The sequence below is a fragment of the Tursiops truncatus genome, chromosome 3 (assembly GCF_011762595.2).
Source record: "Tursiops truncatus isolate mTurTru1 chromosome 3, mTurTru1.mat.Y, whole genome shotgun sequence".
Lineage (NCBI taxonomy): Eukaryota > Metazoa > Chordata > Mammalia > Artiodactyla > Delphinidae > Tursiops > Tursiops truncatus.
In genome coordinates, this window is record NC_047036.1 from 77,988,150 (window position 1) to 78,012,401 (window position 24,252).

The following is a 24,252-nucleotide window of genomic DNA, read 5'->3' on the forward strand; positions in this document are numbered from 1 at the left end:
ATCTTATGCTCTTAAATTTTCTTTTTTACCTTTAACATAGTACATGCATATAATTCATAAATAAAAATATGTATATTGGGAAATTCTTGGTCAAAAAATATTTATTGATGGGTGTATAATCAAAAATGTAGAGAATACTGCTTTAAATATAAACATAAACATTGGTCATATTTCCTAAAAAAAGCTTTATTTACATTTTAATCTTGTGGTCAAATTTGATAAATTTCATAGCTTTCAGATTTTACTGGATGAATATGAGTTATTCTTGTGGTAATAGTATCCATTGCAAGGCACAAATTTATCATATAGTTATTAATGTTATATATTTTAAATATATAGCATGTTATAAACATAAGGTCATTATTTCTATTACTTAAATCTATGAGGTTCCTTTTATTTTCAGATTTGAGTTGGGCTCATTTCCCATAAGAATGATCATCTCTGGCACAACATCTCACTTTTCTTCCAAGGATGAGTTGCAAGAGGTTTGTGACTCTCTTTTGCTAACAATTTAAAAATAAATGTTCAAGCTGTAGAATTGAAAGTAAACTTAGATGCAATCTGCTTTGAAGTTGTTATTTTATTAAAAGAAAATAAGCTGGGGCTTCCCTGGTGGCGCAGTGGTTGAGAGTCCGCCTGCCGATGCAGGGGACACGGGTTCGTGCCCCGGTCTGGGAAGATCCCACGTGCCGCGGAGCGGCTGGGCCCATGAGCCACGGCCGCTGGGCCTGCGCGTCCGGAGCCTGTGCTCCACAGTGGGAGAGGCCGCAGCAGTGAGAGGCTCGCGTACCGAAAAAAAAAAAAAAAAAGAAAGAAAATAAGCTGTTTGTCCAATGTCACATAACAAGTAAATGGAAGGGGTAGGACTAATGTTCATAGCATTCAAAATGGAAATTATACCTGAAGGATGAGTCCTTTTGTATTATTTCATTCATAATGTATCATCACTTGAGTGATTATATTGAAGCTTGGAAGAGTGCATAAAGGTCTTTTTAACAAAGTTACTCTTTTTGGTAATTCTACTTTTTTTTAAAAAAAGCATTCTAGTGTTTTACATCTTCTTTCCACAATAAATCTTAAATTTATTTACTTTACAAGTAAATTCAGAATTCTAGTACTTAAATCTCAGATCACTGCTTACTCTATGACTTGGCTCAATCTCTTTTTTCGGAGCACAGGCTCCGGACGCGCAGGCTCAGCGGCCATGGCTCACGGGCCCAGCCCCTCCGCGGCATGTGGGATCTTCCCAGACCGGGGCACGAACCCTTGTCCCCTGCATAGGCAGGCGGACTCGACCACTGCGCCACCAGGGAAGCCCTTGGCTCAATCTCTTAACTTCTTTACCCACAGTGTGCTCACTTGTAAGATTTGTCATTCCTGTCTTATTTTATCTATTGTTTGAAGGTAAAGTGAAATAACAATTATGCCCCAAACAGAGAAGAAGAAGATAACCTTTCAGAGATTGGCAAAGAAATGCTTGCGCCTGTGTTTGTGTAATTTGTAAGCTGTTTTGAAACCCTTTGGAAGAGAACGTGTTTTATGAACCACGTCAGTTATCCTTTTCTTGCTTATTTTTCAGGTGAAACTGTTCTTTGAATCTCTTAAGGCTCAAGGATCACATCTGGAAATTTTTCAAATTGTTCTGGAAACCATATCCAAAAATATTAAGTGGCTGGAGAAGAATCTTCCCATCCTGAGGAATTGGCTACTGATTAGTATTTAAATGGTCAATAGAAACAGCACATCAGATGCAGGCTGTGTCTACATGAAGTGGGCAAAGCTCAAGTCAAAGTCTCAGATAGTTTAACCAGTAAGAAGCCTCAAGAAATCAGCCAGCACAGCTACCTGTGCTCAGCTATCATCTCGAGCTGACAGACGTATGATGCTGGGATGAGGGAAGGCCAGTTCAGTAGCCTATTTTAGAGTAAACTTTGTGAGTAATGGAGATATGTAGAGATGTAGTGATAAATATAGCTGTAATAGTTTAGCTGCAACACAGACTGTCTACAATGCCTGACATTATGCAACTACGACTTTGCTTCTTTGTTGTTTTTTTTAAACCTTGCATAGAATCCTGGAATTAGCCCAACCAGGTTACCTCCAAGGAAACACAGCCAATCGGCAAAAAACTCTTTCTTTTGCATCCTTCCATCTTCTTACTCTCCAGCTCCCTCAACTCAGCATGGATAGTTTAATTTTTACCATTCATGTAAAATCTGAATTAAATTATGAAGCATACAGATGAAGAAAACAGAGACTTTATCACCAAATCTCAGATTATTAGAAATTAGATGTCAGGGTTTATCAAGGAAGCCAGGAAGGCCTCTTGGCTGGAGCCTCACATTCATGAAGAGCCTCAAAAGTAGACTTTTGAGATCATCTCTAAGTGAAGTTAAATCTGTAGTCACAGAGGCACAGGGGAGAAAGATGACACCACTTTAATCCAACCACTGTTGCATTTTTAATAAATCTTCTGAAAGTTGCAGAGTTAGATCATACTATGGTGTATATTTTGGATTAAATTACGGTTTAATGTAACTATTTAAATGTATAATTATATTTTCTAACCCAGTTTTGGCATTTCTTCATATTTTAAGGGAAGCTCTTGATCTCTAAAATGCTTTTCTAGATGCTTCCCTTAATTGTTTGACTAAGGTATTAGGAATAAATAAAGAAAACACCACTCTAAATACAGGCAGTAAATTTAATAAAGTAATGATCCACATATAAACTATAAATAAGTTCTAGAAAGATTTGAATCAATACACAGATGATTGGCTTATCTGGGTGGCAGGGTGTTTTCCGATCCATTTTAAAGTGATATCATGAAGGTCTATAGCCCTTCCTCTGTTGCCATAGAGTCAGGATACAGTTTGGATGGACCATGGGCATGACCCAATACATGTTTTGTTAAGTTTGTTTTAAAATCATTTCTTGGAGTCTTTGAAGCACCTTTGACTCTAGATTTGACCTGTTCATGGCCCTACCAAGGTTTGTATAACACCTAAGTGATATCACTCTAGAATTATATGTACTGTAGCATAAGGAAACTGAAAGAGTAAAGAATACTATTTTTCCACCAAGATAGTATGTAAATTAAGCAGTAAATATGTATGAGTTTCAGTAGAATTGTGCCATCAACATTTCCATGAATAAGAAAAGTACTTTCTCTTGTGTAGTAATTCATCTACCATAAATTTCCAAGTTTTTAATTCTCTTCCTTTTAAGTCTTTAGTTAAATACATTTTTAATCTCTCAGGTTCTTAAGAATTGAGTACAGAAAGTGGAAATTTTATTATTTGATGAGAATGAACATGAGAAGTACTGTGCCAATAATGTTTTAACGAATAAAGAGTTTTTTTTTAAAGAAATGTACTTATTAGTGTGGTATTTCAAAACCTTTATGGTGGATGCCAGACCCCCAAAACAAACTAGGGTTTGGCGCAAGTTGGTTTTACTTTCTTTTACCTTGAATGAATAAACAAGTTGTAAAAACGTTATATACAATATCATGAATAATGATGGAATGTGAGTTGATATAACTTCTCCATGCTTCCCTGATTCCCCACAGAGGCACAGGGAAAATTTTGTGGTTTCCAGAGCCCACTCAGAATGAGAAACCTTCCAGATCAGGGGAGCCCAGAGCAATGACTTGCTCCCTCTTTAGGGTTTGTGTCAGGGAGACTAGGCCCTTCAGCCCTCAAGAGTCCAGCTTACTACCATGACAGGAATTTCTTGTGCTACTTCATGTTCATACTTCTGCATTTCAATCTTTGCTATGTCATTGGGTCTATTTGAGATTCCAGAGAAGCAAGCCTGGCCAGGACCTACTAGGAGAGATCCTAATTTTCTGAGGGAAGTTCCTAGGGTTTTTCTTGGTTTTGTTTTTTGGAATTTTTTTTGGGGGGGAGGAGGGGTTTATTCCATTCCAAAATGCAAGGAAGGCCTCTAAATAGTCGGGGGATCTAGTTTTCTACTAAAACATTAATGTAATGTCTACCAAACACAAGGTTGTTTATAATGGCCACATTTTTACTCTGCAACAAATACCTCTTTACCTAAATTCATTATGACCTTATTTCCATTCAACTATGGCACTATTTTTCATTCAACACATAATTACATTTACAGACTTTAAATCAACAATTTATTATATTGTCTGCTTCCTAAAACCTTAATCTCATCAAAGTCATGTGTCCAAATCATAAGGAAGAAAGGGTGAAAAGGATTATGAAAGAAGTGGATTTGCTGGGTTGAAGCGTATGTGTATTTTACATAATCTAATATTTTAATAGTTAGTGTCAGATTATTTTTCTGAAAAGCAGTGTTAATTCACTTTCTTCTTACCCCTATATTCTTACTTGTCAGTATCAAATATTAGTCTCTTGTATCTAGTAATCCTTTTTCATAGTAAGGTACAATTTCTCCAGATACTTACAAAACTATGTCACTGCTTTCTTTTGATTCAGTATTTGCTTGATACATCTTTTTGTACCCTGTTACTTTGAATTTTTCTGTATTCTTTAGTTTCATATGAGTCGTTTATAAACAGACTATACCTGAATTTTGTTTTCTATTATGTTCCCCACCTCAGGCAGGCCCAGGCTTTGTCCTCTGTCCCCTCTGTTCTCAAAGGCTTAAAAACTGAAGCTTCAGATGCCGTCAAGGAGAACATTGACTTCAGCCTTCTGCTGACCCCTCAGGTTTCCTGCTTTCACTTAGTTTTTTATCCATGACTATTCCTTACTAACTTTTCAGGTCACGAATGCATTAAAATAATTTAAAAATATATTTCATTCTACGTTTTTAGTTATTTTTAGCAAGAAGGTTAGGGTACCTACTCTAGCATATTCCCAGAAACCATAATAATTTATTTTCCAATATGCAAATGCAGAACACTTTTACATAGAGGCTCCTTAGGATGGAAACTGGTTGGTGGTATTGACTGTGTAGTATTGATTTCTCAGAAATAAAGTTGTGGGTGCCTAATACTGTATCATACTTAAGAAGTTAGCAGTATAAACAGACCATTTGTTCAGGATTTAAATCAGGAAAATTTTTCCAATATTCATAAAGAGAAATGGTTAGAAAGTCTGAGAAATGCAGACTTAACAAGATAGAAAAACCTTTCTATACCTCAATCACTTCTTCAAACTTAACTTCAACCATAACTTCAAGATCTTTTGCTAATTTGTTCTCCTTTCCCCCGAAGTCCTCATCTTCTACCATACTCCCAGATAAGGTTGAGTAACCAGTTTTCTATTCTCAGTCTATGACTCATTAATTCTCATCTTTAGGTATTTACACACATGATTTCCCACACTTCAAAGTTCATGCCTTCCGCTGTTGAATTATACCATATTTCTTTCTTTCAATACAATATTTCAGGTTCCTGCCTCTGTAAGAAGTTCCCATGTTAATACCACCCAGCACATTTCTCCAAAGAAGATATACAGACTGCCAACAAACACATGAAAGAATGCTCAACATCATTAATCATTAGAGAAATGCAAATCAAAACTACAATGAGATATCATCTCACACCAGTCAGAATGGCCATCATCAAAAAATCTAGAAACAATAAATGCTGGAGAGGGTGTGGAGAAAAGGGAACCCTCTTGCACTGCTGGTGGGAATGTGAATTGGTTCAGCCACTATGGAGAACAGTATGAAGGTTCCTTAAAAAACTACAAATAGAACTACCATATGACCCAGCAATCCCACTACTGGGCATATACCCTGAGAAAACCGAAATTCAAAAAGAGTCATGTACCAAAATGTTCATTGCAGCTCTATTTACAATAGCCCGGAGATGGAAACAACCTAAGTGCCCATCATCGGATGAATGGATAAAGAAAATGTGGCACATATATACAATGGAATATTACTCAGCCATAAAAAGAAACAAAATTGAGCTATTTGTAATGAGGTGGATAGACCTAGAGTCTGTCATACACAGTGAAGTAAGTCAGAAAGAGAAAGACAAATACCGTATGCTAACACATATATATGGAATTTAAGAAAAAAAAAATGTCATGAAGAACCTAGGGGTAAGGCAGGAATAAAGATGCAGACCTCCTAGAGAATGGACTTGGGGTTATGGGGAGGGGTAAGGGTGAGCAGTGACGGGGCGAGGGAGAGTCATGGACATGTACACACTAACAAATGTAGTAAGATAGATAGCTAGTGGGAAGCAGCCGCAAGGCACAAGGATATTGGCTCGGTGCTTTGTGACAGCCTGGAGGGGTGGGATGGGGAGGGTGGGAGGGAGGGAGACGCAAGAGGGAAGAGATATGGGAACATATGTATATGTATAACTGATTCATTTTGTTATAAAGCAGAAACTAACACACCATTGTAAAGCAATTATACCCCAATAAAGATGTTAAAAAAAAAAAAATACCACCCAGCATGTTCCTCTAGTCATCCAAACAATACCTCTGTTATAATTACAAACCTCATTTTAAAGTAGGCAGAGCAAATTGTCTGTGAAAAGACTTAAAAGATACAAAGGACATTATTTTTCAGTTTTAGAACTGTACTCGCCTTTAAAAACTGTTTTCTAATAAACTAGTAAGTTTGGAAATCCTAACTCACTTCTAATATTTTGAGTTGGAGTTGGAATAAGGATAAATAGAACATTCTAAAAACTTAAATATGGAAAGAGGTGGGGAAGGGGATGGGGGAACTTTTTCTAAAAGAGAAACAGTTGTCTCCATGGTATAAGGCTGCTGATAGGTAATTTTATTTTCTTGCTTTTTTAATTTTATTTTATTTATTTGTTTATTTATTTATATTTTGGCCGCATTGGGTCTTCGTTACTGAGCGTGGGCTTTCTGTAGTGGCCCCAAGCGGGGGCTACTCTTCTTTGCGGTGCGCGGGTTTCTCATTGCAGTCGTTTCTCTTGCTGCGGAGCTCGGGCTCTAGGTGCGCGGGCTTCAGTAGTTGTGGCACGTGGGCTCAGTAGTTGTAGCTCGCGAGCTCTAGAGCGCAGGCTCAGTAGTTGTGGGCATGGGCTTAGTTGCTCCGCAGCACATGGAATCTTCCTGGACCAGGGCTCAAACCCGTGTCCCCTGCATTGGTAGGTGGATTCTTAACCACTGCACCACCAGGGAAGCCCTTATTTTCTTTCTATTCATACCTCCAGATGTAGAGTCAAAGAGTAATAGCAGAAATCTTAGAAGGACGAACAGAGTATTTTAGCTGGTGAGGGGGTAAACAGGTAGAGATATATCAGCTGATAAGGATTAAAGAAAAGATCTGGTCTGAAATAAGTATGCACAACCTATGTGATCCAGACAGAATCCATAGGAGTCAGACCCTTATGTCCTGAGTGAGTTAATTTAACTCACACTCGGGGGGCTGAATTAGGTCACTTAAGAAACAATGAATAGGACCTCCTTGGTGGCACAGTGGCTAAGAATCCTCCTGCCACTTCAGGGGACACGGGTTCGAGCCCTGGTCCGGAAAGATCCCACATGCCACGGAGCAACTAAGCCCGTGCACCACAGCTACTGAGCCGGTGCTCTAGAGCCCATGAGCCACAACTACTGAAGCCCACATGCCTAGAGCCCATGCTCTGCAACAAGAGAAGCCACCGCAATGAGAAGCCCGTGCAACATGCCCAAGAGTAGACCACACTCCCCGCAACTAGAGAAAGCCTGCGTGCAGCAACGAAGACCCAATGCAGTCAAAAATAAATAAATAAAATGAAAAATAAAAAAGAAACAATAAGTTGTTGGTTAATGAGAGAGGCTGGGTAGCATTTACAGTTTTGTATTTTTTAATTCTAAGTTGTACCTTATTTATAGATAATAGTTTTGACACTACTGATCAAAGCACTGTTTTAAAAATAATGTTCTGGGCTTCCCTGGTGGTGCAGTGGTTAAGAATCCACCTGCCAATGCAGGGGACACGGGTTCGAGCCCTGGTCCGGGAAGATCCCACATGCAACGGAGCAACTAAGCCTGAGCACCACAACTACTGAGCCTGCGCTCTAGAGCCTGCAAGCCACAACTACTGAAACCCGTGCGCCTAGAGCTCGGGCTCTGCAACAAGAGAAGCCACCACAATGAGAAGCCCTCACACTGCAATGAAGACCCAGCACAGCCAAAAATAAATAAATAAAATAAATAAATTTATAAAAATAATGTTCTGGGCTTCCCTGGTGGCGCAGTGGTTGGGAGTCTGCCTGCCGATGCAGGGGACACGGGTTTGTGCCCCAGTCCGGGAGGATCCCACATGCCGCAGAGCGGCTGGGCCTGTGAGCCATGGCCGCTGAGCCTGCGCATCCGGAGCCTGTGCTCCGCAACGGGAGAGGCCACAACAGTGAGAGGCCCGCGTACCGCAAAATAATAATAATGTTCTATATTGTAGAAATGCCGTTACCAGGTAGGAAAAGCTTATTATTCTCCTACTTTCAGTTAACTATTTCTTTGGGAAGCCTAGGTGTTTAGAGTTGAAGTCCAAGGGAGTATACCAACTGTGGGCTACCAGGTCTCACTGAGAATCCAGAAAGAAATAACACCTGCAGTGTTGGCCTTGCAAAGCCAAATCTAAAAAGTGCTGCCTAAAAAAGGAAATTCATGGATTTTTTTTCCAAAATACATCTCCCTTTATCCAGCAACCTTTTCTTCTGTAATTCCACCATTACAGATTCATTCCTTTGGGTTAATAAAAGTTAAAATATTAAGCTTTAACTCATGCTTTAGTGCGACTTTTTTTTTTTTTTTTTTTCGGTACGCGGACCTCTCACTGTCGTGGCCTCTCCCGTTGCGGAGCATAGGCTCCGGATGCGCAGGTTCAGCGGCCATGGCCCACGGGCCCAGCCGCTCCGCAGCGTGTGGCATCTTCCCAGACAGGGGCACGAACCCGTGTCCCCTGCATCGGCAGGCGGACTCCCAACCACTGCGCCACCAGGGAAGACCGACTTTGTTTTTTTTAATTACTATTTCTTTATAGCTAGCTGACAAAAGGGCCTTAAGGAGAGAAGACCCTGAAGCTGGAAGAGAGGACTGGGGGAGTGGATTCTGGAATGAAGGCAATACCCCAGAAAGGACTGGTTGGGTAGGAAGCTCTGGAGGTCAGTATCTCTTATTTATGGGTATTATATACAGATGGCATTTGATAAATATGTACTGACTGTGTGAAGCAGCACCTTGAAGTGAGGAAGGAAAATAGAAAATGGGACATCGGAGAACTCAGAGACAAGCCTACTTGGCAATTTTGCATCAGATGGTCCTGCTAGACCATGATTGTATAGTTCGGCGTCATGTATTATGCATTATGTATATATCCTGTGTGCTGGTCTTAACTGGCCCTGTGTATTGTAAAGCCTTAAAAGCAAAACTTTAGCTCGTGTTTTGTTTTCCGTTCTCTTTGGTCTCTGGGCACCATGGGCACTCCACAACCGTTGCTGACTGACTGACAGCCTGTGCTGGCAGCTATCAGCCAGAGGGAGGAAGAAAGCATCTGAGCCAGCCTAGAGTCAGTCAAGAATTACAGTCAAGTGTAATTTGACATTACAGGACCTTCTCATGCTCAAAAACAAACAAAAATCTGAAGGACACATTTTATAGGAATGAACCTTATCCACGCTCTATTTCAGCATAGCTGTAAGAAATAAAGGAAAATGAAAACTGAATCAGTATCTTCAGGAGTGTAAACATCTCCCTAGAAAGAATAAGTCAATCAAAAATTCCAGCTAGAGATCATTTCTAAAAATAGTTTTTATATCCTCTGACTTTTATTAAAGAGGGTCTGTGGTTGGTTTTCACAGCTGGAGCAGGGCCCACCATCTCTGCCATTTGCTGGCCTAGCGAGGCTCCTTCTGATGCAGGACAGATATAAACTCGATACCAAAAACTTGGTTTCCTCAGGACCCCATTATTTTAAATTATCAGGTTAAAATAAGTCAGCATTATACAAATTTGTTTGCTCTCTCATTATACTTTGTGTGACTAATCTTTTTTTGCATGCAATCTACATGGAATTAAAGGTTTACAATTCACATTTAATAGTAATAGCAAATACCTCTTTAGTGCCTATTTTGTGCCAGTCTCTGCTGAAAGCATTTTTGGTGTGTTAGTTCATCTTATCCTCACAATAATCTTAAGAGGGAAGTAGCTGTCCTTAGTTTGCAAAGGAGAAAAGGAAACCCAGGGAGGTTAAGCAACTTGTCCCAGTCAGAGACAATGGTTTTTAGTATATTTACAAAGCTGTGCACCTATCAACATGGTCAATTTTAGAACATTTTCACCTCCCCACAAGGAATCTGTACCCATTAGCAATCACTTCCCATTCCTCCCTCCCTTCGTTCTTAGGCAACCACTAATCTACTTTCTGTTTCTATAGATTTGCCTAGTCTGGACATTTCGAAAACATCAAATAATACAATATATGATCTTCTGTAACTGACTTCTTTGTTGAACATTTGGATTGTTTATACTTTTTGGCTATTTTGAATAACTCTCCTATGACCATTCATGTACCAGTTTTTGTGTGAACATAAATTTTCAATTCTTTTGGGTACACACCTAGAAGTGAAATTGCTGGATCATATGGAAACTCTATGTTTAATCTTTGGAGGAAATGCCAGACTATTTTTCAACACAGCTGCCTCATCTCCACCAGCAGTGTCTGAAGGTTCCAATTTCTCTACATCTTTGTCAACATTTATTATTATCTGGCTCTTTGATTCTAGACATACTATGCCTATGCCTAGCCAGACCATGAAGTGGTATCTTAACTGTGGTTTTGATTTGCATTTGTTTCATGGCTAGTAATATTGAATATCTTTTCATGTGTTTATTGGCCACTTGTATATCTTCTTTGGAGAAATGTTTATTCAGATCTTTTGCCCATTTTTAATTGGATTATTTGTCTTTTTTTTTTTTTTTTTTTTGCGGTATGCAGGCCTCTCACTGTTGTGGCCTCTCCAGTTGTGGAGCACAGGCTCCGGACGCGCAGGCTCAGCGGCCATGGCTCACGGGCCCAGACGCTCCGCGGCATGTGGGATCTTCCCGGACCGGGGCACGAACCCGTGTCCCCTGCATTGACAGGCGGACTCTCAACCACTGCGCCACCAGGGAAGCCCTGGATTATTTGTCTTTTATTACTGAGTCGTAAGAGTTGTTTATATATTCTAGATACAAGTCCCCTGTGAGGTATATGATTTGCAAATATTTTCTCCCATTCTTTGGGTTGTCTTTTCACTTCTTGATGCTGTCCTTGGAAACCAAATTTTTCTTCAATTTTGTCTTCTTTATTTCCATTATATACATGCTGTTATGATGAGCTGAATTGTGTCCCCTCAAAATTCATATGTTGAAATCATAACCCCCAGTACCTCAGAATGTGATGTTATTTGGAAATATGATTGGAAATGTAATTAGTTAAGATGAGGTCATATTGGAGCAGGATGGACCCCTGCTTCAATCTGACTAGTATCCTTATTAAAAGGGGAAATATGGACACAGACATGCACAGAGGAAGAATGCCTTGTGAAGACTGGAGTTACGCTGTCACAAGTCAAGGAACTACCAGAAACTAGAGGAGAGGCCTGCCTGGAACATATCTTTCCCTGGTGCCTTCAGAGGGAACATGGCCCCACTGACACCTTGATCTTGGGCTTCCAACTTCCAGAACTATGAGACAACAGCTTTCTATTTTTTAAGTCACTCGGATTATGGTATTTTTTTATAGCAACCCTAGCAAACTAATACAAATGCCTAAGATATTTTTCCATTTTGGTAGTTACTTTCAGTTCAAAATTAAAGATTGCATAATATATCATTTCTAGGTTTGTAATCCTAGTTATATTGATCAATCATATGAAAAATTACATTGAATTGGGCTCTGTCTTTACATTTCCTGTACAAGAGTCTTAGGGTTTTGAAAAAATTATCAAAATATTATTAAAATATATCAGTATTCATAACATTAAGTGGACCTACCTAACATTTTGGTTGCTTAACCCCTTTTCCTTTTTGAATAATAAAAATGATTTTGTCCAAGTGCTCCCTTGTTCCCCCAGATGAAATAAGGGAAGTGATCCTTGACTCTGCTTTGTCTAAGACACCAATCACAGGAACCCCATTTTCATTTCCAGGGACTGGCTTACAGTTTTGGCCAGTGAAACCTAAGAAGAGTTCTAGTAGGGTGTTTCTGAGAAAAGTTTCCTTACTCTTAAGAAAGAGACATCAAAGAAAAGGTTCTTTCTTCTTCCCTGACACAGCCACCTTGTTGACTACACGGTCCTCAGACTTTCAGAAAACTGCTCAGAGAGAACACAGAGGGAGAAGCTGGATTTTTATGAGGTTGGGGAGCTCTGACTGGGGACGGCCTTACCTCTGCACTTGTTATGTGAGATGGTAAATTTGCATATTGTTCCAACTGGTTTAATTCAGCATTTTGGTTTTGTAGTCCAAAGCATCTGAGCTAGTATATAACTGCTCCTTCCTGATAACCTTTCACTTCATTTGGCTGAATCTTTTTGCTAAAGTCTAAGCTATACCAGAACTCTGTTGGAGAATTATTCTGCTTCCCTCTGTGCTCTAAGCATTTCTTAATTTGATACAATTTCAAGCATCGTAATTGATGCAGAGCATGTGTGCTGCAAATATTACAGGAGTGATGAGATACTGACCCCTCCAGTCCTTGAAGTGGCTGGAAACCCCATGGTGGTCATCTGTGTCCTGGCAGCGAGCTGCATCCACCATTTATTCAAGAGTGTTGAACAAATATCATTTTCAAACGTGTACACTGAATCAATGTATTTTTAATTATTTATTTCAAAATAATTAGAAAGCATATTTAATAATGCTACACCTAAATGTGACATGGAACTCAGTAAATTATATTGGAATATCAATTGAACGATGAAATAGCAGCCCAGTAGCCTGAAGTTAGCTATATTTCTCTATTTCATATCCCTCCCATGGATTATTGTCATTGACCTTAATTTCCCTGTGGGAATAGGGAAGAAACAGGAAACTCCAGAGCTCTGGTTTAGAACACAGACCACCTGAGTTCTAGTTTGTCTGCCACTGGACTGTGAGTAAATCTTCTAACCTCTTAGACTTCTATTCCCTTCTCTGTTAAATGAAGTCTGGGTTAGCTGATCCATAGTATAGGAAGTGCTTTATTCTGATGAAAAAAAAGTTCCTGTTTTCACTGATTAGCACGTTTGTTGCTCCTTTATAAATAAATGCTGTTTGTTATTCAAGGAGCTCATATCTTCCTTTCATGCTATTTATTATATATGATAATTAGTCCTTCAAATTTTTGGTTTTCAAATGGTAAATGGTAGACATCAAAGATTCTGAAAATAGTAAATGAATATAGTAGATAATGTCACACTATCTCCTCTGATAGTATATAGTTATTTCATAATAATTTAAAGTATTATGCCCTTAAATAAAAAGGAAGTTCTGTGTGGGAGGGTAGGAGGAGGTTAAAGACTGAAACATAATAGGTTTCAGTAGTGAATTCGTGAAATTGTGTTCCCTAAAAAAGGCTTTATGAAGTGAAATGTAAAATGGTATCCAAGAAATAAAAACCCAGAATCAAACAAAACAAAATTCACTTTCTTTCTTTTGAGGGTAGGTAGGATTCTGAAACATTTTGATTTTCTTTCCTCTTTTTACTCCCGGTACCAACCCACAAGCCTTTAAATGGTCCTTAATGTATTTGTGTGTGTGTGTGTGTGTGTGTGTGTGTGTGTGTGTGTGTGTGTGTGTAGGAACAGGAGGGATGGGAGGCAAGAGGTGGGCAAAGGGAGGATAAAGAAGTTATTTGTCTCTATGCCATAGAAATCTCAAAAGACATGATGATCCACCTATATATGCTAGTGCAATGGTGAAGCCTTTTTACAAGTCTCTGTAGAACTGAAGTATTTAAGACCAAACACAAGGTAACGTGTTTCACACTTAAAAGCATGATAGACTATAGCTTACAGGTGAGGTGAGGTGAGGGGATTTAACAAGCTGTGGAGTTTTAAATATCTCTGATACTAAGTGCTTTGATTGCAAAAATAACTCCAAAGGAACATGACATGACCTAAAATATAGGTAAGAGCCTCTTATCTAAGCAATACAATGTGTGGGGTCCTTTTAACAAAATCCAGCACTGCATATACTATATAATATTTGAACACTTATGTACCAGCCCCTGTGGTTCACTTCCTATTTTTGGTTCTGAAGTTGGGAGGGGGGCATTGAGGAGGCAGCCTAAAGGCTCTGATTATCTTTAACACAATGGGAAGAGAGCAGCTTTGAGGTATCATATGATATAGACACCTTCTCTGTACTGATCACAAACACACCACTCAATGCAGAAATGTTCTCTGGAAGGGTTTTCAACGTTGCACGTCAACTAGAACTTAAAATACCATTGCATCCATTCACAAATTATTTATTGCATACTTATCTAGGGATTAGGATACAGCCCTTTATGAAGGTGATGACCCTGGCTTCGTGGAGCTTGCATTCTTGAGAGGGAGATTGATAATAATGAAAGAACAAACAAAAACATTATTTTAGACAACGATGACTGTTGTGAAGGTATTAAAGCAGGGCTCAGTCTTTTTAGAGTAGACCATGTGTGGACCTATTTTTGATTGTGTGGTCAGGGAAGAGCTCTCTGCAGAGATGACATTTGAGTTGAGACCTTAAAGACAAGAAGGAACTGCCAGGTAAGGTACCAGGCAGAAGGAACAGTTCTTGCACGAGGAACATGCAACAGGAATGATTGGATGTAACTTGGTGACTAACAGCCAGAAGGCCTCTGTAGACAAAGTATCGTGAGCACGTGTAGGAGATAAGGTCCCAGAGTTAACAGTTTCGCTTTTATTCTAAGTGATCGGTATCCACTGGAGGTTTTAAAGCGGAAGTGGGTGATTTAATACAAACGACACTTAAAAATACAACATTGCAAAATACAATATTGCACTTCGATTTTACTTCTTTGCAACCTAATTTCTAATTCCCACGCGGGTCAAACAGCACCGCGGGCATCCCTGTTTGCCCGGGCAGTTTGCGCTCGCCTCCACGTGTTTGCACCCGACGCTCTGCCGTTGACAGCCTCGGAGGAGCGTGTGACAGTTGGCAGGCGCAGTGAGGCATCGCGGGAGCCAAGTTGCTGCTGGGGCCAGGGTTGTGCTAGGGGAGGAGGGAAGAGGGACAGTTGGCGGTGGCAGCACTCTGGGAGGGCTGCGAACTCCGCAGCGTGGCGGCGATGCGCACGCTGAGCAAGGGATGAAGAAGCAGCGCCCCGCCGAGCCTCCCGGGACTTACGGGGCCCCTGGTTATTTCATCCCGAAGGTTCGCTGTGCCTGCCCGGGTTTGCCACTGTAAACAATTGGGGCTGGGGTCTGGAGGCTAGAGCGCGAGTGCTGTGCGGCGGGGGCGACCAAGAGAGTTTCCGCTTCTCCGGCCTAGCTCTGCCTGGCCTGGCCGCGGGCCGCAGCGGCGGCACCCCGGGGAGCCGCAGGTGTTGATTTAAGGCTCGGCTGGGCTGCCTTCTGCCCACATCCTGCGGCGCCCGCGGCCCCGGCGGATCCAGTGCCGGATTTTGTGATCCGCCTGCACGTAGAGGCCGCGCCCCGAACCGCTAGCCCGAGGACAGGACCCCGGGTGCTCTCTGCTCCGCTGGGGTCCCCGCCTCCCTTCAGTCTCCAGGCCACCGAACGCTTGGGACCACTGTGCAGTGAGCGCACAGCCCTACAGACACGAACCACAGTGTGTGCTCCCTCGAGCCTTGGCGGAGTGAGCTTCCCGGAGTCGGACTCCCCAGGGAAAGCGAAGCTTCGCTGTCAGGGGAGCGACCTTCGCCCGCAGCCTCCTACTCTGCCTTCAGATCTCGGCTACAGTGGCACCTCCCAGCCAGGCTTCTCCTCACCAAGACATCCGAATTAGCGACCCACTCGTTCTCCATCACATCACCCTAATTTAATGCTCAACGGGGCATTTATTTCAGCCTCGTGTGTCTTGTGTTAGTTTATTGTCTGTCTCTGGAATGTCTGCTCCACGGGGCAATGACCGTGTTTTACCGGCTCGGTGCCGGGTTCCTGGCGTCTAGGGCCAGGCCCGGCCGGACGCAACTGGCCATCACATTTGCTTGATGACTGACCGCTGTTCTGAGCACTGGACGAGACAGAGCCACCGGCCTTTCTGCCAGGGGCGAGGCTTGCTCCGGCCACGCCCATGGACCCGCCCCCAGATCTAACCCGCTCCTCCCGCTCCTCTCCCAGGAGTCAGCCAAGGCCTGTGTGGTGCTTTTTCATCTAGTTTCCCTCGCTCTTTCTGCAGCTGTAGCGAAAACCCGGAGCGGCGGATCTCAGAGTGGGCGGAGCGGCGCCGCCCCTCGCGGCACCTCCCCGGCAGCCCTCGGCGCCGCGCTGGGCATGCTCAGTCGGCAGGGCCGCTTCAGCTCTTGGAGTAGGAAGCTTGGGCTCTCCGGCTGAAAGGAGCCGCGGCGGGGGGAAAATGGATCCCTTCACGGATGGTGAGTGGGCGGCCAGAGGAGCCAGGGCCGGGACCGGTGCTCTCTGGGGCCCAGAGGGTCGTGGGCAGTCGTGACACGCGAGGTCGAGCTGCAGTCGCCCCCGCCGCGGTTTTCCCGCGAGCGTTTGGGGGCGGTGGAAGGGGACCGCGGGAGGCAGTTCGAGGCTCGGGGGAGGGGGCGGGCGGCAGCGGTCGCTGGCAGGGGGCTGGCGTGAAGGTCAGCGCCACCGCCTGCCCCGGGTGGGGGCGGTGTCGGGTGCGGCCAGACCCCACGCTCCGCGGCGCGCCCAGGTGGACGAACAGCAAAGTTTGGGCTGCTGTGCGCAGAGGAGGGGGCAGCGGGAAAGTTGGCAGCCTGGGTTTGCCCCGGGTGAAGGGGGTGTCGGACATGGCTCTGGGGCAGGAAGGGTTAAACCACGACCAAACCCAACTTCTGTGGCGCGCTGGGAGCTGTCCCCCCCGTCCTTCAGCGAGTTGCTGGTGTGACTTTTCCTAATAGGACGGGGTGGGGGCTTGGCAGGTTAATTTAGTGGAAGGAAGAGAAACTTGTGGAAAGACTTGATCACCCCTGCTGAGTGCCGAGGAGGTTCCTGCCGGCATTGCCACCCTCCCGTCTGTTTCGGACGCACTCCGCAGGGCGTTCAAGCCTCGTTTCCCTGGCTGCCGAGAATGTCAGTTTTTCAGTCGAAGACTCATTAAATATCAAGGGTCCGTCACGGTGATTGCACAGTGTGACTTGAGGCAAGTGTCAAAGCAGGAGCCTGCAGGATGTTCTGCTAACAGCCACAGCCCTTTACTGAATGGAGCGAACAAATCCCACCCTACTTAAAACGATGGCTTTTGTTTGGACCAGAAGTGCCAGAGTCACAGTGTTGGGGTGAGATGTCTTACAGTTTGCGGCGTTGAGTATATGGATTCCCTTTTGGGATAGAAAGTAGGAAAACTGCCAGTAAGGGAGAATTCACACTAAAATGAGAGTCATCTTTCTAGTTGACATGTGTTTTCCTGCGGGTGGTTGGTTACTTAGGATAGATATCAGTAGTTTGTCGCATTAATGGAAGACAAAATCTATCCCTGTTTGGGTGGGTCTTTTGCCACCCAGGAGACAGAAACGTTGTCCACTATGTCCTAAACCCTAGCCAGACTTTGTTGTATGCGGTGTTTCATTCATGGGACTGCGAACTACTCGTACTTCTCCCTGTCCCTAATTCAGAATGCTTTATTCTACTGCCATCTTCCTGCCTGTTTAATTAGGCTTAATGATGACAACTTTAATTCTGAATTTTCTTTCTCATTCAGGTTCTATTTGTAATTACTAAGGCTCTAAGGATAGTCTGGTAAAGTTACTAAGAAAAATAAGGAAGATTTGAGCTGAAAGGAAGCTTAGAGACCATCTAGTACTTTGGTATAGAATATGTTTAATACAAATCCTTAAATCCCTTCCAATGAGTATTCCAAGGCTTTTTCTTTGTTCTAGGTATAAAGCTTGGAGATTCCATGTTTGTGGGGTTTTAAACGAGAAGTTTCCAATAAATTAAAAAAAAAAAAACCTCACAGCAAGGCTGAGTCACCCAGTTGGTCAAGATTTTTGCTAGCTGATTTGGTGAACCTGTGCCTACAGAATTAAAGTACATTCTCAAGTCTTAAAATTGGGGTGTTTTCTCCCGTCTTAGAATAGTTTTAGCATATGCTTCTCTAGATGTGAATATTTGCAAATTGTCACATTTGGGAGGGCAGTGGAAAAGCCCCAGAGAGGAGAACAAAAAAGAAGCAATGCTTCAACTTTCATGTAGGAAATTGGATTTCTAATCCTTTCCTGTCTATCTTCCAGATTTTTCAGAGTCTGTGCTGGAGACAGTTTAGCAATGCATCATTTTAGTTAATGTATTAATCACTCATTATCTAGCGTCCTTTAACAAGGAGAATAGAAACTACAACAACTAAAGTCAACAAGAAATTAGGTCCTAGCAATTTGAGGTGCTTTTCAGGTTTAGGGTGGACTCATTATTTATTTCAGAACTTTTGAAGAATAACTGTAGAATTTTCTAGTGTCTTCAAACAGGACAGGGTATAGTGTAAAGTATGTTTATCTTTGTACTTAATCCTTTTGAGTACAAAGAATAGGTACCTCTAATTCTCCCATAGGTCTGGGTGTTCTGGTGCAGAGTATTCCATTACCCATAGAATTTATTATTGCAGGGTTTATCAAGTTTGGTGTGGGCTTTTGTTACACATTTATTCTCTTTCAATAAAATCGTCACCACTTACATTTTCTCATATATCCCTGTATATGGAGAGAGGTGTGAGAGCTTAACAAAAAAGTTTCAGTAATTTGGGACCCACGTATCTTTCAGTTAAAATCTTGTCAATGATTTCACCGCCTGAAAAGGTAAATTTGTAAAGGAGGCAAATTCAGTTTGTTTTGCTAATTTGGTTTTCAGTACTCATCTGTTCCAGTAAGGCTTTTTCTACTTTCCGTGTTTTCTGTCAAAAGTTGCTTCAGGTATGGCTCATTTTTCTTGGACCCTGCTCTCTGCCTGCTGATAATGGATTTATTTGATGACTGTCCTATGTTAACCTGTCGAGGTAACACACTGCTGTAATCCATTTAATATGCACATCTCCAGAAAGGGCTTACTAGGAGGCACCTTATTGCCAAGAATTTCCATTTGGCTCAGGAGATATTTTTGGTCTTGCCCTTGGTGGGGACTCGTGACTATTACGCTGAAGACTAGATATCCAGTCTGGCTTTGGATCTTTGGTGCTTTTTTTATGGGGAGAGAAATATGCTGGACTAGTACTCAAGGTTTGTTTGGTAATAACTATTATGTTCTGTTAGGCAGGTAGAAGTGAAACTGTTAGGGAGCAGTGATTGATATATTACCAAAAAACAAACAAAAAATAGATAGCGACTCTAGAGGTCTTTTGATAGATGTACTACATTAGGGCAAGTAATTATTTGATGACCACCTAGTTTTATTTGTTCTCATTTGCATGCAGTGTTGGGGTATTTTAGAATAATTTAAATTTATGTTAAGGAATGGAAATACAGAGCTCACCCTCAGAGTCTGATTGAGGAGGTCTGAGGTTGGGTCTAGGAATCTGCACTTCATTTTGAGCATACTAGAAGTATTCACCAGAAGGGAGCTTTTGAGAAGTTTACTAGATAAGCAAATTCCATATGTATATATTTATGTGTATATGTGTGTGTGTATCTTTAAATGCTTTCTAGTTTGTGGTATGGCCCAAAGTAAATCTTCAGAGGGTGGAAAAGGATGACATTTTGAAGCTCCAGCACTGAAAACATAATTTAAACAGTTTTTTTTCCCCAAAGCCCCCAGTAATCACTTTAGTACTACAGCCTGGTGCATAATCAAACAAGGGGGACTTTCCTGTCTTATAAAACTATTTTTTTTTGTTTTCAGATTGGCATCCAAGTGCAAGTATTTCCCAACTTCCAAAATGGGAAGTCTGGACAACTAATTAGATATTCATGGATTGTAAGGCAGTATAAAATTGTGATTTCACCTTTTTAATCTTACAAATAACATTTATCCTATAGGTATGCATTTGTTTTAAATTTTTTTTTTAGCAACTGTCAAAAATGTGAGCTTACCACATTCTGTTCATATACAGTTTTCTTTTGTTCTGTGATAACTTACCATATTGAGAAAAAAACCTTAAAAATGGAAGATAATAGTTCCTCTATATGATGGGATATAAGTTACATTCTGCTTTTATCCTTCTGTCTTAAATATTTATTTCAGTTAAGGGAAATAGGAGTGTACTGGATTTGAATGTTATCATTTAATAGTATAAGGTTGAGGCTGTAACTAGAAACCAATCCAGTTTTTAACTGGAAAGCAGAGGTGGAAAAGTTCTTCACTTTACATAACAACTTGCCCAAAAAAAGTATCTTGAGACAAGATAAATAGACAGCATATTTTAGAAACAGTTAAAACCAGTGATTATCATTTATCTGTAAATGATTCTTGAGAACTCAGCTTGAAAGAGATAGAACCATAAAGATTGGTTATAAGGAAATTATCATATAGAAAATAAGCAAGGATTGATTTCCTCCTCAGTAATTCAGACACCATTTTTGAAATGCCTGTTTACAAGTAGATTTTCTGCTAGGCACAGTTACAAAAGCCCCACAAACCTGCTATCAGTTCATGCTAACTTCAATAAGAGAAATGAAATGGAATAATCTAGTTTTATTTTCATGCTAATATGAAAATAATAGAATATAGAAGAATATGAAAATAATAGAATACAGAAGAAGAAAATATAGAAGATTTCTAATTATGAAATAAATGTACAGGATTGTCTTTATAACCTGTTCATATAACATCTGCCAACAATAAGTTTACATTTCTACTGATTAAGTGTAACACTCCTGTTAGAAAACAGCCTCGTTTTGACTCTCTCTGTGAAAATGTTAGGAGATTGAGATATAGAGGAGTTTAGCCGGAGTTACCCCAGAAGTTGGGATGGAGCTAAATCAGGCCTGTGGTTCTTGGCCCTTGAGATGAGGAGGACAGTGCAGCCATGTTCTGTTAATTAGCTACCACATGTCTTAAAAACTGTAGGAGGTTGGAGTTGGAGCTAATACCACTACACTTTTCCCTAATATCATTGGAGCAAGCTGAGAAACAGGTTTTTGTTTTTTTTTTTTAATTTGAATTCCTAGGTATGCACCTTTTAAGAGTGTTCACTGGAAACTAGGAATGGGAATGAGGGAAATTTTGGAGCCCTTGGTGGTACAGCTCCTTTTTTATCCAGTGGTCTTTGTAGAGAAGGCTGCTCATTGCCCTGGTGTTTCTGTGCAGTAAGTGTGACAGTAAGAGTCCCTGTGTCTATGAAAGAGCGGTCAGGATTCCCCTGTAACCTGACTCATTGTTGTAACCCATTTGTGATTATCCTGGGAGTGCCTGTAGGACTCTGAATCCAAAGATCTTTGGGGAAAACTGGGACTTAAGAGAATTAGTAATGAAGGTGAGAGCTATGTAGAGATTTAAGGTAAGGAGGAAGCTGATAGGCAGAGATTTTCAAAATGGTCATACATTGAGCCTTGCAAGTCTTTGGCTTGGAAATGAGTCTCTTTTGGAGAGTAGGACACTGTTGTGTGAGGTTGAAAGATAAGAGTCAGGGTTGGAAAGGGGAAGTAGGTGGGTCTGGTTGGACAAAAGGAATGGAGAGGTGAGGGGATGAATGAGTTAAGACTGGCATTTGGAGGCCCTGGAAGGAGATAGAAAACATTTGCCATGAGTTTAATCATACTGTGTGCTTCTCTTTCCTAGTCAGAAAAGTCATAGTTACTTGTAAGTTAGTACTGTTCACTTTCCTGAATGTTTCAGATTTCAAGAAAAAAAAAAAAAATACAGAGTACTGTTGAGCTGTTGACCTTGTGGGACCATCGTGGTGGCAGTCACTGTTCTTTATTGCCTGGTTTTGTTTCACCTTTCTACTGATGCTTATGGTTGAACAATGAACCAGTTTTTTAAAAATTCCAGCCTTGCATGTAAACTAGAAATCAGTTCATTTTCCAAATAAAGAAAATTTAGGCTTCCAAGGGCGTTTGAAAAAACAGTGGAGAATCAAGTTCAAATGTAGAAGACCCGTTGAAGCTCTTTTCCTTAATGAAGGTCCTCCTGGGAATTCCTCCCACTTAGTTAAAGAATGAAGTCACCAAAACAAAACTCCAGCCAATTGTCTGGACTTCTATAGATTGGGGGATTGGATGGTCCAGAGTCTTCTCCAGACCTCTGGTGCTATTGGGGGAGGCCAAGCCAGAGATCTGGGAGGAAGGGTGTTTAAGGAGGTTTTCTGATGTTCTACAGGGAGAGCTTCATAAGCTGAGAGAACAGGAGAATGGGAAGTGCATTGAGAGAACTGGTACCTCTGTGGGTTGGATGTGCTCCTTTCCTTCCTGGATCTCACAGCAAATGATGACCAGGACTGTGTGGTACTGTTTCCCAGACAACTGCCTCAGGTGTCATTTGGTGTCATAGAGGAACTTTCCGGTGGTTAAGGAGGCTTTGGGTCACAGCTGAAATTGTTATTTTATAAGATTTAAAACAGTTGTTAGAATATTCATCACCTCAACAACATTACACCATTCCAGAGTTTTGTTTAGAGGAAAAATGGAGTTTAGTGGGAGTGATTAAGGAGGGCTAAATGTTTAAAAGATCTTTCTTTAAGTTGGTGTTAGTAGTGTGATTTGAAGACAGAAGTAGTATAATATTTGTCTAGTTTCTTCTTGTCCCATAATTGTCAAAAGGGCCTCAATGGCTAAGTAAGCCCCTTGGGGCTTGGTGGGAGGAACTAGCGTGTACTAGATATATTAAGATTGTGCCTGTAAGTTTGGGCTGGTTTCCCCTTATACTTTTAGCAGTAGTTTCTCCGCTCTTTAAACTAAATGTTTAGTCCCTAAACCTTTTGGGGCACTGACATTGTCCTTTCAGTATCTAGATTGGACACCTAGATTAAGAAAACAGCTCAAACTGAGGGTAGAGTGTTGGGTGTTTGTGGGAATAAGAAATGCATTGCTGTTTAAAACAGCAGCCTCACTTCCATCTGCATCCATACAAGCTACCGAGATGCTTAGTAATTTTCCATTTGGAGGAAGCACACAGAAAAATAATGCAATGTAGGAAGGAGGGTCTAGTCCGGCTTGGAGATTAGATAAAAATGATAGTGTGCTGAGGTGGATAGAAATAAACTCACGTTCACTAAAGTGTGGCTAGCCTAGAGTGCAGTTGTTCATTGCAGTTGGGTACATAGTTCTGTTGTAATTAATTGCCAATTTGGGAAATGCTTTTGAGATAAAGACTTGAAGAATTCATACATAGAAGCTTTTCTTGGCAAATAATCAAGTGACAATAGCTATTGGTAAAAAAAATGTGGTTACAATCCCAGACTTATGGATAATCACTATTTAAAAAAAAAATAGGTTCATGATAATCAAACTGACTCTCAGTAAGTTGTATATGGACAGTATTTGCTATAGATTTGGTACTATCATTTACTTTGTGTTTTATCATTCTGATGGAGAAATATTTCAGAATTATTAATAAAATAATTATTTGTTCAAATCCATCTGAGATCAAGTTTAGCAAATTTATTCACCAACTGAAGTATTATCTAACTCATAAGCATTCTGTATATCGAAGAGTTCTTAGAAACTTCTGCAGATCTCATGCAGTGATATGCACTCTCTGTTAAATCACTCATAATAAACACTCATAATAAAACTCATAATTTATTATGCTGAATGCCGTTTTTCATGTTAACTAAGGAATTATGCAGTTAAGATTTTTTTTTTTTTTTTTTTTTTTTGCGGTACCCGGGCTTCTCACTGTTGTTGCCTCTCCCGTTGCGGAGCACAGGCTCCGGACGCGCAGGCTCAGCGGCCATGGCTCACGGGCCCAGCCGCTCCACAGCATGTGGGATCCTCCTGGACCGCGGCACGAACCCGTGTCCCCTGCATTGGCAGGCAGACTCAACCACTGCGCCACCAGGGAAGCCCCAGAAAATTTTTCTTTTTTTTTTTTTTTTTGCGGTTGCAGTTAAGATTTTTTTGAAACAATATCCAGGTAGTTGATGGAATTAAAGATAAACTTTTTAGCTTTAGATTTTACAAAGGTATGTAGCTTTGCCCGAGAGATTAATGAGCATAAATATTTAGTCATCAATGACATTTTCAATTACTTTTTATAGCTAAATCTTTCTAAGAGGTGCCCTGAGG

The 24,252-nt window shown here is 41.2% G+C and overlaps 2 protein-coding genes across 2 annotated transcripts in view; both read left to right on the forward strand.

Annotated features, from left to right (window-relative positions):
• ERAP2 (endoplasmic reticulum aminopeptidase 2) overlaps positions 1-3,375 on the forward strand; it is a 39,666-nt gene extending 36,291 nt beyond the window's left edge. Inside the window, exons 18-19 of the mRNA XM_033853051.2 lie at positions 404-485; positions 1,580-3,375. Of these exons, the coding sequence (XP_033708942.1) occupies positions 404-485; positions 1,580-1,723 (226 nt within the window). The 3' untranslated portion in view covers positions 1,724-3,375. The remainder of the gene's footprint in view (positions 1-403; positions 486-1,579) is intronic.
• Positions 3,376-16,374: 12,999 nt separating this feature from the next.
• Positions 16,375-24,252, forward strand: part of LNPEP (leucyl and cystinyl aminopeptidase) — a 105,914-nt gene continuing 98,036 nt past the window's right edge. Inside the window, exon 1 of the mRNA XM_019929663.3 lies at positions 16,375-16,503. Coding sequence (XP_019785222.1) covers positions 16,485-16,503 — 19 coding nt within the window. The 5' untranslated portion in view covers positions 16,375-16,484. The remainder of the gene's footprint in view (positions 16,504-24,252) is intronic.